Source organism: Tamandua tetradactyla, chromosome 8, assembly GCF_023851605.1.
Source record: "Tamandua tetradactyla isolate mTamTet1 chromosome 8, mTamTet1.pri, whole genome shotgun sequence".
NCBI classification, from domain to species: Eukaryota; Metazoa; Chordata; class Mammalia; order Pilosa; family Myrmecophagidae; genus Tamandua; species Tamandua tetradactyla.
The window spans coordinates 55,963,071-55,978,215 of NC_135334.1; the positions used below are offsets into that span (position 1 = coordinate 55,963,071).

Below are 15,145 nucleotides of genomic sequence, written 5' to 3' on the forward strand. Positions count from 1 at the left end.
CAAAGAACTGTGCATGGTACATGGTAGCCACTCAATATATATTGGTTACATGAGTGAATGAAAAAGTCTTTGGCACCGAAAATATCTTGGTTTGAATTTAGCTCTTGGCTCACTAGCTGTTTTACCCTGGATATGATACTTCATATATCTAATCCTTGGTTTCTTCATTTGTAAAATGAGAAGAATAATAGTATCCTCTTATAGGACATTGGGGAGATTAACTGGCACAGTGTATAAAAATTCTGGCCTGTAGCAAGTGCCCACTATATTCTACCTATTATAGAAGGGGAAACATCTGACCAGTTGTTTAAGATGTGTTTCAGTGCTGCTAGGAAATTTTAGGATAGAAAAGGAGCAGGTTCAAGCCATGGATACCCTCAGCATTTTTAGTCCAGCTGACATCTTTTTAGACTATTCAGAATTGAACAGTAGGAAAGCACTCTAATTGGAATCAGTGTTACCATTCCTGCTTCAGTGAGAAAGAAGTGAGGCTGGAGGAGTTCAAATGATTTGCTTAAGGTCACTCACCTCAGAGACAGGAGCATGCACCACCCAAACCTACATCTTGTTCCTCCTGATATTTTGTTCTCACTGGACTTTCCTCGTAATTCTCTCTATAAGGTGGGGTGATGGCAGGTTCTAGTGGCGTCAGGAGACCTGTGTCAGCTGGGCCTGTCACTGACTGTATCATCTCCCCGCAAACACTTAACTTCCTGGCACTCAGTTTTCAGGCGTGCACAATAAAGCCCACATATCACAGGATTACAGGTGAGAAGAGCCCTTCGCAAACTGTAAATTGCCGTACGAATAAGCGCTGCAACAGGCATTATTAACATGCAACACACCCCTAGTTTCCAGTCCAGGGAGTCGCTCCTGTCTCCACCCCTCTCCAGAGCAGCCACAGCATAGGGCAGGAAGGCAGAATTAACCCCTCGGCGCCTCTCTCGGGCGTTTCTCCTGGCGCTCGGGGAGGAGTTCAGCCGCTCGGCCCCCGCCCCGCCGACGCCTTTCTCAGGCACGCACACTCGCGCTGCGGGAGCCTCTCCTCCGTGCGGAGCCTGCACTTCCCCGCCCCGGCACGGCAGGGCGGGCAGCCAGGATGCAGGCCCCGCACAAGGAGCACCTGTACAAACTGCTGGTGATCGGCGACTTGGGCGTGGGCAAGACCAGCATCATCAAGCGCTACGTGCACCAGAACTTCTCCTCGCACTACCGGGCCACCATCGGCGTGGACTTTGCGCTCAAGGTGCTCCACTGGGACCCGGAGACCGTGGTGCGCCTGCAGCTCTGGGACATTGCAGGTGAGCGCCGGGAGAGGAGGGTCGGGGCAGGAGAGCGCCTAACAGATCTCCATCCCGGAGACAGAGAGTTGCAGATGATCATGTGACCCAGATCTCCCTGGTGCTGCGTCGCAAGAGACTATTCCCGGTGGGCTGGATACTTGCTTTCAATTTTTAAAAACTTTCTCCCTTTTTGTTGAAACTTCTTCAGATGCATTCCCTGCGAGGCTCTGAGGCTATTGCTTTAACTTCCTCGCTCACCCTGCCTTGGGATCCGCTGCCCGGCACGGGCCTTCCCTGGGATTCCGAGGGAGACTGAAGTTGCCCTGGGTTCTCGGTCTCACCTTGGTTTTCCAGGCGCAAGTTATCCTGCGGGTGACACTGCCTGGAGTGTACTCCCTCCCTTCCGCGCCTGGGCCCACCCAGGGGAAACCCCCCCGGGCTGGTTAACAGTAGTGTTTGCCGGCGCTTGCCAATTCCTGTTTTCAGTCGCTTGCATTTTTCCAAATTTAGACACTATCCTTTCTGCTCCCTAGTTGAGTGAGTTTAGAGTTCTCTACTGGGTGGAAGATAAGGCCTTTTCTGTGTATACTTTAGAAACAAAGTTGTCTCTATCTCTCCGTCTTTCAGGCTCTCAGTAGTCTAACAGAAGGAAGGTGTGCCTTTATTTTAAGACTGCTTTGTGTAAGGGCTTCCGACAGTAACCACAAGATTTCTTAATTCCCTCCCAAAGTTTTCATTGTGAGGTCTGGTCAATGAAACGCTGCTGCATGTTGAAATCAGACATGGATTCCGAGGGATTGTAGCAGGAAGTAGGCCCAGTCAAATTGGGAGAGTGCGAGATGTCTGCTCCAAGACTGAGCATTCTGACTACTGCTGTTTGAAACGTGGGCATGCCCAGTCACTCATTGCAGATCCCTGCTCTGCTCTCACAAACTTGCTCTGAGTCTTTGGACAAGTCCCTTCAGCTCCCTTTCCTCCTTAGAGGGTCTAAACTGTAATCACCTAGGAACCTTCCTGCTCAGAAGTTTTAGGATCATCTGGGATTCTGCGTGAACTGCTTCAGACAGTCCTACTTTGTATCTGACTACGTCATAGCCCTTGGCACCAGGAATCTTTATAAATATTGGGCCCAAAGTAGCTGCCTCTCTTTCAAATAGTAGGTTAATTTCTGCTGATGCATTTGACTGGAAATACTTTATCATGGCCTGAAGCGAGAATAAGTGTGGAAATTTTGAAAGGGCATTTATGGTTCTGGAGATTCCAGTGCCTCTTTAATCATGAGCTGCCAGGTCTTATGATAAAGCTCTTGGCTTGTGGACAAATTCATGCATTTGGAAATAACCTCTGTAGCTCCTGTGCCATAGGGTTATGAGAGATTGGAAAATATCATCAGCCACTATCTGGTTGGAATTTTCTTCTAGAAAATCCACTATGAGTCTGTTTACTTTGTTCCTGCAGGCTTTGGTCTCTGAAAATTCTGTCAGTTGCCCCCAAAGTCTCCAGGACTCTGGTTTGAAATGCCTTCCTATTTAAAAGGGGGTTATAGCTGTAATTTGGACAAATTGCCAAATCTCCATAACTGTGTGACCTCAGACATGTTGTGTGATGTCTGTGTATCAAGGTCTCCTTACCTTAGAGGGGAGATAGAAGGATGTAGTGATTAAGAGCCTAGGTTTGAGAGTTGAACTAACTCCTGAATCCTTGTTCTACCCCACGTGAACCGGGTGACCTGAGGCAAGTTACTGAACTTCTTGTCTCAGTTTCCTCATCTGTACACATAGAGAATTCTCCCACAAATGAGACAGAGTGATCAATAAATGCTAGCTGAAGACCATAGTACCTAATGCCTAGGAAAGCTGCAAGGATTATTATCATATCAGTTACCATTTTTGAGCATGTATAAGTGCTAAACAAAGTATGAAGGGCATGATTTACATATTCTGATTAAATCCTAATAAATTATGATCCTAATATTCTGTATATATTTTTCTATTCCCAAACACCCAGCAACCCTTCTCAGCTTTACCCATATTACAACATACTGTCAGGAGCAATTTAACTCCCAAGTTTCAAAATGCCTACTGAGCATGTTTCTGGAGTGAAATTCCTGCTGCCTCCCCAGAGAAGCTATCATCAGAGATGTCTGTGTAAATGAGAAATCTGAGAAGCCTTGGAAAGTCAGTTCATAGACAGGGAGAAGTATCCTAGTCAGGGAGCCAGAGTTCTGGTGCTCAGTGATTTTTTTTCTGTCTTTGGTAGCCTTTAAGCCAAAGGCTTTGTGGCTTGGGTTAAAGGTTGGGCAGCAGACAAAGCTGGTTGGGGGAAGCTGGACCATTGTGGGAAATGATGGTCAGCACATAACACTGACATGTTTCAAACTGCATAGGTGACCCTGTGGGGAGTGCGTTCATAGGAAATTCAGTTCCAACTGCCCATCGAGGCACCAGACACTGTTGTGATACTACCTTCAAACTGCAGCCTCCTGTCCAGAGATAAGAATGCCTTTCTCCCTGCTTTGTACAACTGTGGTTAAGTGTCTAGAAAGAACAGGTAGTGATGGGCCTAGCTTGGAGAGGGATGGGGTATGGATGAAGCAGAGGGGAGCTTTCACCACCTGCACTGTCCTGATAAGATGTCAGATCTGCCTGTTCTAATGCGAATCTTTGCTCAGCTAGACTCAACAATCATTTGATTTAACGCCAATTAGGGCTCTATTTGTCCAAAGAATTCCCATGATATATTTCTCATAACCACTAGGATTGGCCTGAAAGTCTCCAAAAAATATCTTCTTTTTTTTTTGCATGGTATCGGGAATCGAACCCAGGTCTCTGGCTCCAGAAAGTGTCTTTTATGGGCCTGCGAAGTAAGCCTTGAAACCAAGGTGATGGATTCTACAAATGCTTAGCTAATCGCAGTTGCCCTGGATCCCAGTGATTCCATTGCAGCTGGGTCAGCTCTGGGTTTAGAAGCCTTTAATAGAGTCAGAGAAATTAAGTAACTTTGCCCAGGGCCACCCAGCTAAAAGTGGAAGAACCAGATTTGACCCAGTTCTATGAGTTGGAGTCGAGCCAAGTTCCTTAAGACCACAGGCATGTGAGTGCCTGGTCCAGGTTGGCCTGCAGGGGTTAGGTCCTCTTCCCCCTTTAAGAAGTTGTGTCTTTAGTAGAGGGATTATCCTTGCTTTTCCTAAATATTTCTAAACTGGTCTTTGGATATTACTCAGTACCACTGTGCAGAAACAGTAGAAGGAAATGGAATGAAAATCTATTTCTGAAAATTTTATTCTTAGTTATGATGTTAATTTATAGGGTTTTTTTTCTTTTTATAGATTTATCAGGAAAACAGGTAATCAAAAAGTTCACGCTTCAGATTCTCCTTCCCTTTTACCCTTAAAATTCAGGTATTACAATTACTGTATGCAGCTATATGGAGAGAACAACACAACTTTGTCTAAAACTTTTGTTGGGCCTTGGGACCCAACTGCAGGAAGTGAGACAGTTATAGCAATAGTAGGTAACATTTCTTGTGCATTTATTATTACAATTGTCCAGGCACATTTACTCTTCAATTTCCCAGTGAAATACCTGGTTAAATGGTGGTGCTGGTAATTAAAAGTTGGCAATTGAATTCCAGGGCATAGCTCCTGAACAGCTTTGCTCTGCTGCCTCCCTCAATTAAAATAGAGTATTTCAGGTGCTGTTTGACATTGGAGAGGACCTTGTAGTCTGTCTGTACCTCAGTTGTCCCATCTATAAATTGTCAAATATTTTATTTTCTTGTGATGTCACACATTTGAATTGTGTTATCTCTTACAGTCTCTATCAGCTCTGATATCTGTTGTTCTCAGTGTGTTCATGCAGTAGGTAGTACGTGTCAGTTTATTCCAACTTCTTTACTTACCAGTTTTGTGACTTATGTAAGCTACATAACCTGTCTGCCTTGGTTTCCTATCTGGAAAATGGGAATAATAACTAACCCACACCTTAGAATTGTTAAAACGATTAAACAAGTAAATCCTTGTGAAGCTGTGCCTAGCACATAATAAATTCTGAATAAATGTTAGCAGTCATCTTTGTTGATCTAATTGCTATTAGTACAAACTATTTTCACATATATCTTGCTTGATCTTCCCATCATCCCTGAGGTCGTAGATAAGGCAGAGAGTTTTATAATCATTTTATTTTAGAGAAGATTGAGAATCAGAGAGGTGAGGGACTTGCCTAAGGTCACAAGAGTGAGCACATGACAGAGACAGAACCAACTCTGGATTTAATAAGTATAGTGGAAAATCAATTAATTTGGCAGATAATTTAAACAGCGCTTCTTTGCCATGGAAAAGATTTGCTGCAGTGCTCTACTAATTAACAAATGCCTCTAAACATTTAAAACAAGATCCAATTTGTAAGAACAAATATTTCCATGCAGGGCACATCTACTGTATCAGGTGAGCCACATTATCTAGGATGCGCTGGAATACATGAAGTCTCAGACAGACAGGGTTAACAGGGTGCAGGCAACCCCAGCCCAGAGTCAGAAGCTGATGTTTCACACACAGGCTGAAACTGGTGTGGTTGTGAGGCGGCAGTGGTTGTAAAGTGCTTTCACTCACTTAGGTTGTGAACTTCGATTGAATGAAAGTTTGGGATTTGACTCTCTTCAGTACCTAGTTCTAAAAGGCTGTCATTTTCCATGGACTTTTATAAGACTCAAAGGTCTTAAATATTAAGGTTAATAGGTCTAGAAATGTAGAAAGAGCTAAACTGAGCAACCAGTATGTTGAGCAAAAGGAAAAAAATACATGCCAAGTCTGAGCCACTCTCTGCTGAGCATTTATTACCTTGTTTCTAGCCTGAAAAGTACACGGTTTCTAAACGTCAGGTGGAATAACATGCTTAGGTACAGACAGGGAAATAATGTATACATTGAGCAAAAATGGTGAACTTTCAAAGTAAGGCGAGGGATGTGTTTGGAATCTTTGGAGATTGCGTCTGTCACACAGGGGTGAACAATAAGCTTGTGGGACATGTCCTGACATCTAGGGGTGAGAGGACTAGTTCTGACAGGAGTTCAGGTAGGAACTTGACAAAGGAAAGCTAAGTAGTATGAAGAGAACAGGGGATGGGGAGGAGTAATTCTTATAGGTGTGGTTGGTTTGCTTGGCTAATGCATATTAGATGCCTGGTGTGAGCCAGGTATTTTGCTAGGTGAGGGGGAAAACGAAGACACAGAATTCAGTAGCACTTGATCTCTGGCCTCAAGAAGTTCACAGTTTAGTAGATGATGTGATGACATGTGAGCAAATCACTGTAACAATTACTAAAGAGTATTGATATAGGTAACTTTGAAATACTCTAATTGTACAATGAGGGTCCTCTCCACACCACATGCTTTCACTTTCTGAGACTAGATTTAAGCAGGCTGGACAGTGCCTCTGAGTTAGTGTTATATTTCATGTCCTCTAATCTAGTACCACTTACTGTCTGTGAGTGATTTCAGAGCTGCTTAACTTGAGACAGAAGTTTATTCTCTGCCCATTTGTAATTCCATCTCCTTCTCTGTGGAATCTTTTTCTTTATTCTAGGACTCTAAACGTTATGCTGATGACTCCAAAACTGTGCCTATAAACTTGACTTCTCATGAACTTCAGTTTTGGCTCATTAAAGTAGGATTATTTTTTTTTTCTATTAGTAAAACAATATATGCTCAATGCTCTAGTTTGCTAGCTGCTGGAATGTGAGATATCAGAAACGGAATGGCTTTTAAAAAGGAGAATTTAATAAATTGCTAGTGTACAATTCTAAGGCCAAGAAAATGTCCCAATTAAAACAAGTCTAGAGAAATGTTCAATCTAAGGCATCCAGGGAAAGATACCTTGGTTCAAGAAGGCCAATGAAGTTCAGGGTTTCTCTCTCAAGCGAGAAGGCACATGACAAACACAAGTCAGGGTTTCTCTCTCGGCTGGAAGGGCACATGGCGAACACAGCACCATCTGATAACTTTTTCTCTTGGCTTCCTGTTTCATGAAGCTCCCCGGGAAGCATTTTCCTTCTTCATTTCCAACTCACTGGCTGGTGGACTCTGCTTTGTGGTACTGCGGCATTCTCTGCTCTCTCTGAATCTCTCTTTCTCCAAAATGTTTCCTCTTTTATAGGATTCCAATAAACTAATCAAGACCCACCTGAATGGGTGAAGACACGTCCCCACCTAATCCAGTTTAACAACCATTCTTGATTGAATTACATCTCCAGGGAGATGACCTAATTATAGTTTCAAACATACAGTACTGAATAGGGATTAGAAGAAATGGCTACCTTTACAAAATGGGATTAAGATTAAAACATGGCTTTTCTAGGGTACATACATCCTTTCAAACCAGCACATTCGATGTAGCAAAATTAGAAAACACAAAAGAAAAAAAAGGAATACAAACAGAAAATATCCCCAATCGTACCTCCTAATGATAACAAGTATTTAATGCTATTTGTTAGTCTAAACTAGATATCTTTTGAAATTAGATACATTGGACTTTTAGTTTGTGTTAACTATACTACTTTTCTCCTACTCACTTAGAACTGAAACTCAGGCATCTTTTCTCCTTCTCCTTTGATCCTCACATGCCATCAACTTCAGAAGGTGATTATGCCTCTCCTGCCACTGCCCTAGATCAGATGCAGCACTGCTATTACTTACCTGTACTGCTGTCATAGCCACCTAAGACCTAGCCTCTTCCCCATCCATTTTTCATATATGCCAGGGTCAGGTTTACCTTCCCAAAACATCCTTGGTGGCTCCCCCTGGTCTAAGAGTATATACATATGGATGAGAACAATGAAAGAGATGAAGGGAAGGTGGGTTATTAGAGGAAAGGCAAATATGAGACTTAGAGTGGTTGAAGGAGGAGTTTTGGGGGTCCAAGTAAGCAAGACAGGACTGAAATCCTTGAGGCCTGACCAGGTCTCAGAAAGGAAACCCAAGCTCTGTCTCACTGTGGCTTTGTTGTTAGGAACACAGTAAATCCCAACTGAGGGCTGAAGTGGTTCTTAATTTTTTTCTTTAGTTTTATTTTACTGCGTTTTATTTTAAAAAGGAGTTCTAAGGCATAAGGATTGAGTGGAGTAAGATTTTGGTAGGGAAAATATATTTTTTACTTATTAGCAGAGGGATTTAGGGGTCAACATGATAGATTTGTCTTTGCTCTTATGGTATCTTATAGTCTGATGAGGCATAAGATACTTAAAAAATAATCGTGGAGGTGATTCTTTAATTACTGTGTTGATAAGTACTCTGAAGGAGAAGCATTAATGTGCTAGAAGAAAATAAACAAGGGGACTTGCCCTATCTATGTCATGGAGGTGAAAAGACATGAGATAAGACTGGATAATCTTCATAGCTGGAACTTACAAGGTATGAGGAGGTGGTGGTAAGAGGAAAGCAGTAGACAGATCAGAGAAGGATGTATATGCTAACACAAAAGTTAAAGGTGAGAATGGCATAATTCTCACATTTATAAGTAATCTTTACAGTTTAAACCCCACAATAATTCCAGCAAATAGGTCTTATTCTATCTACTCTTATAGTTGAGGAAACTTGAATATGCTTCCGTAGGGCATGGAGCTCAGAAGAAGTGTTTTGATATTACACAGTCACTGGGATTGATTTACCCTTCCAAAGTAATCATTCACCTGATACATTTTTGAGGATAGTTGTCTGTCGTAGGCTTAGAGCCCTTCCCCATCCCTTCTGATCATTCACTTGGGTGATCCTTCAAATCTTTCAAACTGCTGAACTCCCTTTTTATTTCTTTCACTCTCTGCTTCTGGGTGGGCATTCCTAGAGCATTATGGAGCCGTCATAGCTCCAGGGGCTAGAATCAAGTTTACTCCATCAAGGGAAGAGCCTCATCTAGGTTAGTGTACTAGAGTGCTCTTCAATTTTGCAATGTTAAGTCTAGGGCTATAGTCTGGAATTCCCAATGGTTGAGTTCCAATGACTTCTTTGGCTGCTTAGGAATTGATTAAGAAGTTATTAGATTTTAAATTACTCTTTAGAAATAACTCAAGTTTTAGCATCCACCATTCTCGCCCCTTAATTTCCCACTCTCAGGAATTACTCAAATCCTATCTTTTATACATTGTAAATACCTCTATTTTATCCTTCCATTCAATTTCCACGTTCTCTTAACAACTCATGCAATCAGTGGAGCAGCTGCCTTATGCCCAGCCCTTCCTCACGCTGCCCTGCACATCAGCTGGTAATCCGCGGTACAGCCATGGCGACACTCCTCAGCATGGGGTCATTTTCCAGTTTAATGTCCTTTGCTGGCTCCATATCAGATTAAGAATTGAAATTTAAACTTCTTAGTATGAAATTTAAGGTCGTTCATGATCAGGCTTCTGTCACCCATTCTGAAATGTCTCACCTCTTACTATATGATTCTTGCCCATTTCATATCTCTTACAGTGGCTCTAAATTACCTACCTGCCCCTCTGTGCTGGAGCTTGCATGATTCTTTCTGGCTGTACTTTCTTCTTCTTTACCTGGATAACTCCTGTGGGTCCTTCATCAGTTAACCCATGTCATCTTGTCCAGGAAGTCTCTATTGCCTCCTTGTGACTAGGGGCACCTTTCCTTGACTCCTGTAATAGTCTATGCTTACCCTAATTTAAAAGCCCTCTATTTCTACATTGAAATGTCTGTTTCCTGCAAACGGTATCCATGACACTTGGAACTTGACATATACTGTATGGTCAAAGGGTATTGCTTCAGTGAAAGCCTTGATTTTAAGACACTAATGGATTTAAAAATTTCTTCAAGAAAATAGAAGAAAAATGACAACGCACGTTTGACTGTGACTCCATAATTTTGTAAACATTAAAATATAAAAGCGCACACATTTTAGAACTGAGAAATATGGTAATCATTTTTTATATAGTGATATTCCTTTTTTATTTTGCATTATGAAACCTGGGGAGTGGTCCTAAAGATAGTTATTAAAAGCTACAAAGTTTCAGTGACTTATAGTGATGTGTCTTTCATTTGGAGGTCGAATGGCAAAACCGCATCTCCTTTGTGATATTTTAATACATTAGATGAAGCAATAACTTCTTGAAAGGTAATTATCTCAGAGTTAAAAATGACCTTGAGGACTCATCAAAACCAAACCCCTTATTTTATAGATGAGAAAGCTGTGACCCAGAGCAGGGGGCATGAGTTTCTCAGGCCCACAGGGCTGGTTTATGGCAGATCTGGAACCATATCTCCTGTTCTTTTACTGATGAGGTTTGAAAAATTAAAAACTTAATTTTTGAACATCAGGTAATTTGGTGCTGCCTTTAGCACTGGGACACAAATATAATTGATTTTTGTAGGCATCAGACACTGTGGGAGTTCATGTATTGGAAGAGAGAGGCTGAAGTCAAATCATTAGAGACACCCAAAGTCTGGCTTTGAATAATATCTCTAATTATTTCCTGTCATCCTCCACTGAGGCTTAAAATGTTGTCAAATTTAACTCCGTGCTATTCCTCGTGCGATATGTTTATTGCCTCTGTACCCTTGTTTTTGTTCATATGCATTTTCCTTTATTTCAACATACCTGCACATTACTTAACATTTAAGACCCATCTGAAACGGCAACTTCTCTACAAAACCTTCCCCAATTCTCTTTTGGTGGTACTGGTTTTTTTCCTTCCTGGAATCCTATAGCCATTTCTCTTTACTTCTCTTTAAATTGTATTGCAGCTATTTGTACCTAGTCGGATAACCTTCATGATTTCTAGAAGGTCTTGGCATGACTTTATCTCTAGGAACTGTTATTAACACCGTTTTAGAGGCAAGAGAACTCCGCTTAAAGAGTAAAGCAAACAGATAAGCAAGCAAGCAAACAGACACACTAAAACTTTCCAAAAGTCACACAGATATGTGTGTAGCAGGGAGCTGGGATATGATCTAAGGTTTGGCTAGCTACAAATTCTATTTTCCAACCACTCTATTCTACTATTTCCTAGTACATGAAGCACAGTGTATTCATTTTTCACAGTTGCCGGATTAGGTTGCATTTAGAGATATTTATTATATCCTTTAAAGAAGTAATTTTTAACTTTTTGAACCTTGACCTTTTTGGATAGAGCTAAAAATTGAATGAGCTGAATTCTTTGCACACATCACTGTTGAGACCATATGGTTGATTTGACTTATTAGCTTTCATCTTCAAATGGTACTTTTAGCCAGGAAAACCACAGTGCCTGATGAACACAAGTCTGTAACTTTGAGAATTAAAGCTAAGAATAGCAGCGTGGTTTGATGGTCTCCAAATAAAAATTAAATCCTGTATGGGGTAGAAGGGTGTGTGTATGTTTTAAAATCAAAGAAAATAATATTCTAGAGGCTACAGGAGAGGTTCCCAAACTTCCTCAGTCTACGACACCCTTAGTATCAAAGTAATTTTTTCAAGGGGACTCTAGGCCAAGAGAAATACCTATAGCTCTGTTTGTTAAGTATTTAGGACCAAAAAACTCAACTCTGCATTTATGCCCTAACAATTTAATAGCTGTTTTTTTAAAAAAATAGAATGCATACATTAAAAGGAAAATATTTTAATTTCCTTTTTAATAGCTACAACTACTTATTAAGGGGATGTGTGTGCTTTTGGGGCACTGAACATCTTAAAACTTTGAATCACAGTGGACCCAACAACCCCCATTTCCTACTTCACATTGATACTCACATGATTCTTACTTTGTATGCAGAAACTGCCAAAACCTTGGTTTTGCAAAGATAAGATGACATCAAAAGGAATGTAGCATGATCTAATGTTCGAAAGTGAACTCTGTCAAGCTAGTAGCTCCTGGGGTATCTGACTGATGTTGGATACACTGTGTTTGCCTTAAAAATTTAAATTATTCTGCTGAAACCCTGTGAGTTCACTGACACCCCAGGGCACTTTGGCATGCATTTGGGGAATTACAGCTCAAAAGGAGACTGGAAAGTCTTTGAGTGAAACCCTAAGTCTCGAGTCTCTTGTGAGTTATTTCTAACCATATATTTTTAAAGGATGCTTGAAGTTGTTTAGTCAAATGGTAAGTAATTCAAAGGCAGCTTTTAATTTAATACATTTGAAGTAACATACTTTAATTTGGTGGGTATTTTCAGTTTGTTTATTTGTTTAATTGAAAATATAAGATGTTTATTCTCCTGTCTTCATTCATGGCAACCTCTCATCTGTGAGTTGGTTTCATTCTCTTCTTCCGTCCACCTGTGGGCATTTGGTTGCCATGGCATCTTGTTTTTCCAACCAAATAAGTTACTTTATTTGTGCTGAGTAGCATTAGGCCCCAGTCCAAGAATTTTCTGAGAAAAATTTGCTGGAAAACTGTACTAGCATTCATTTTCATACAGACATTGCCTTAAAATTCAAATACAATTCAGATTCATTGAGAATAGTTTTGAAATTTAATTTAAAAATAGATCACTGTAGTCCATCCAACTTCCCTTTTTATAAGGCTATTGTTTATGGACATATAAGAAACCCATTATTACTTTTTATGTCATAGTATTCTCTTGCACGCTGCAGCTAAATTCAGTACACCTCATCTAACTTTACTTTCTTACTGATAGAGACAAGGTTTGCCTATAGGAAATGTCAACCATGGTGAGAGGAAATTGGGAGAAGAGTTTGAGTGGTTCCGAATTGCAGATGGATTTTTTTCATAATGGATCCTAAGAATGAGCAAGAATTTAGTAGGCAGAGAGTAAATGAGTTGATCAGAGATATTCCTTTGTGCAGCCCACTCCTTTCCTGGTTGTGGTACCTCCTTGAAATTAGGAAATCAATATTCATTATTACTTCCCTGTATGAAGAGTACTTGTATTACCAGTTCCATTCTATTCTGCAAATCCATTGTGAGCATATACTAAGAGCCTCTCAGGGTACCTCATGCTGTGGAGACTTAAGGGAAGAGTAACCAAGTAATTCAACAGTGGGCTCAAGAAGTTGAAAGTGTGATTTAGAGATGGGCTGCAGAGGTTTGCAGCATGTATGAAGCAGTACAAGGCAGAGGCTGATTGAATGACCCGAGTGATAGTCAGTCAGTACTGTGGGAAGATAGAGGAGGGAAGAGATGAGCATTTGTTCAAGTAGTCAGAAGAAACTCCAGGAAAGTGGAGTTTGAAAAGGACCTTGAGGAATGGGTAGAATTTGGTTAAATAGAGAATAAGGGTATGTTTCAGGTGGAACGGGAGCTCCCTGGACTGAATGTGAGTGAAAGCAAGAAGCAGAACTTAGCAGAACCTAGTAAGGCAGAGTACTGATTCTGGACCCTGTTGTCTCTGCACCAATCCACATGACTCTCTCCTTGCAAAGTCCTCTTCAGCCACCTCATTCTCCTGCTGTTCTCCAAATGTTCTATACTCATTTGTGCCTCAGGCCCTCTTACTTACTATACCCTCTGTTTGAAACCCTCTTCCCCTACGTGTCTGTATGGCTTTACCCCTTTACCTCTTTTTGGTCTTTGCTCAAATAATACCTTCTCAATCAGGTTTGGTCTTCACGACCCACACTATGTAATTTTTTCATCCTTTCAAGCATGCCCTATTTTCTTTTCCTGGCTTATTTTTCTCCAAAGCCCTTTTCACCAGCTAGCATAGTACGTAACATATTTTATTTATTTTGCTTATCTCTCCATTAGAGTATAAGCTTCACAAGAGCAAGGATTTGTTTTTCCTTAGTGGCTGGAACAGTGGCTGAAAAGTAATACACATCGAAAATTTTTTGTTAACAAATGATGGGGTGTGATGAAATGAGAAAGTCCTAACTAGAGTGATTTCAGTGGAACTGGAAAGAAAGAGATGAATGCAACAGATGGCAGAGGAAGATTCTTAAACACCTGGTCATCCTGCATAAATCCTCTGAGAACAGGGTAGGGGGGATATTCGTTATCCTTTACTCTACAAGGAGACCTTTTTTGAACACTTGCTGTTTATAGAATACAGTGCTGGTCACTTGTTTCTGGCCATGGATCGGCTTCTACCTTTGTAGGAGAATATTACACAGGGCTGAGTCTAGGTTATAAGTCTAAGTGACTTGAAAAAATGATGAAAAATTGACACATTTCTTTCATTGGTTTTGGGGAGCAAAGTAGTGAGCACAGAAGATGGAAGAGTTTCAGAACCACAAGTGGGCTCTTAAAAACTAGAGAAAAAAATGTCTTACTGGGATGTTCATCCTGACCCCAGTCCAACACTGTGGGTTCCCTCGAGCCTTCAAAATCACCCTAAGTCATTATAATTTCAGTGTCTATTTGATTAGCAGAACGATAGGATAGTTTTTTTTTGTTCCATGTCCTTATGCAAGATCCTTATTTACTTTTGGCATTAGCTTCCTTCTTCTTATACTATCATTCTCTGAAAGTAAAGAAATTATTTTAGTGACACTTTTTGGTCTACTATTTGTGCTATGACCTCAAAATATACATTATTTGGAATATAGTATATGAGTCCATGGAATTCTTTCTTAGGAAGATGTGAGTGATTGCAAAAACATGACTCCAATTTGAAACTTGCTGCCAAAAAAATGTCTAACCCTGTTAGAATAATATTAATTTTCTTCATCAGTGAACATATGTGGACCTACTACTGAAAATGCAAGCAGAATATAGAGTATACACATTAATATGCAGCACTAATTCATGAAAACATGGCAATGTTGCATTTTAGAGAACAAGAAACCTTAATTTTGACTTGTTTCTACCATAGTACTTTGAGCTCTTACTATGCCAAAAGATGGAGAGCTAGAATATGGGTTTTGCCACCCTAAAATATGATCAGCCTACTCTCCAGATGCATGTGTTGACAGCAGGATCAGT

At 40.8% G+C, this 15,145-nt stretch overlaps 1 protein-coding gene across 1 annotated transcript in view; it reads left to right on the forward strand.

Annotated features, from left to right (window-relative positions):
- The first annotated feature begins 877 nt into the window (after positions 1-877).
- RAB38 (RAB38, member RAS oncogene family) overlaps positions 878-15,145 on the forward strand; it is a 70,057-nt gene continuing 55,789 nt past the window's right edge. The window contains exon 1 of the mRNA XM_077113326.1: positions 878-1,301. Within this exon, the coding sequence (XP_076969441.1) occupies positions 1,100-1,301 (202 nt within the window). The 5' untranslated portion in view covers positions 878-1,099. The remainder of the gene's footprint in view (positions 1,302-15,145) is intronic.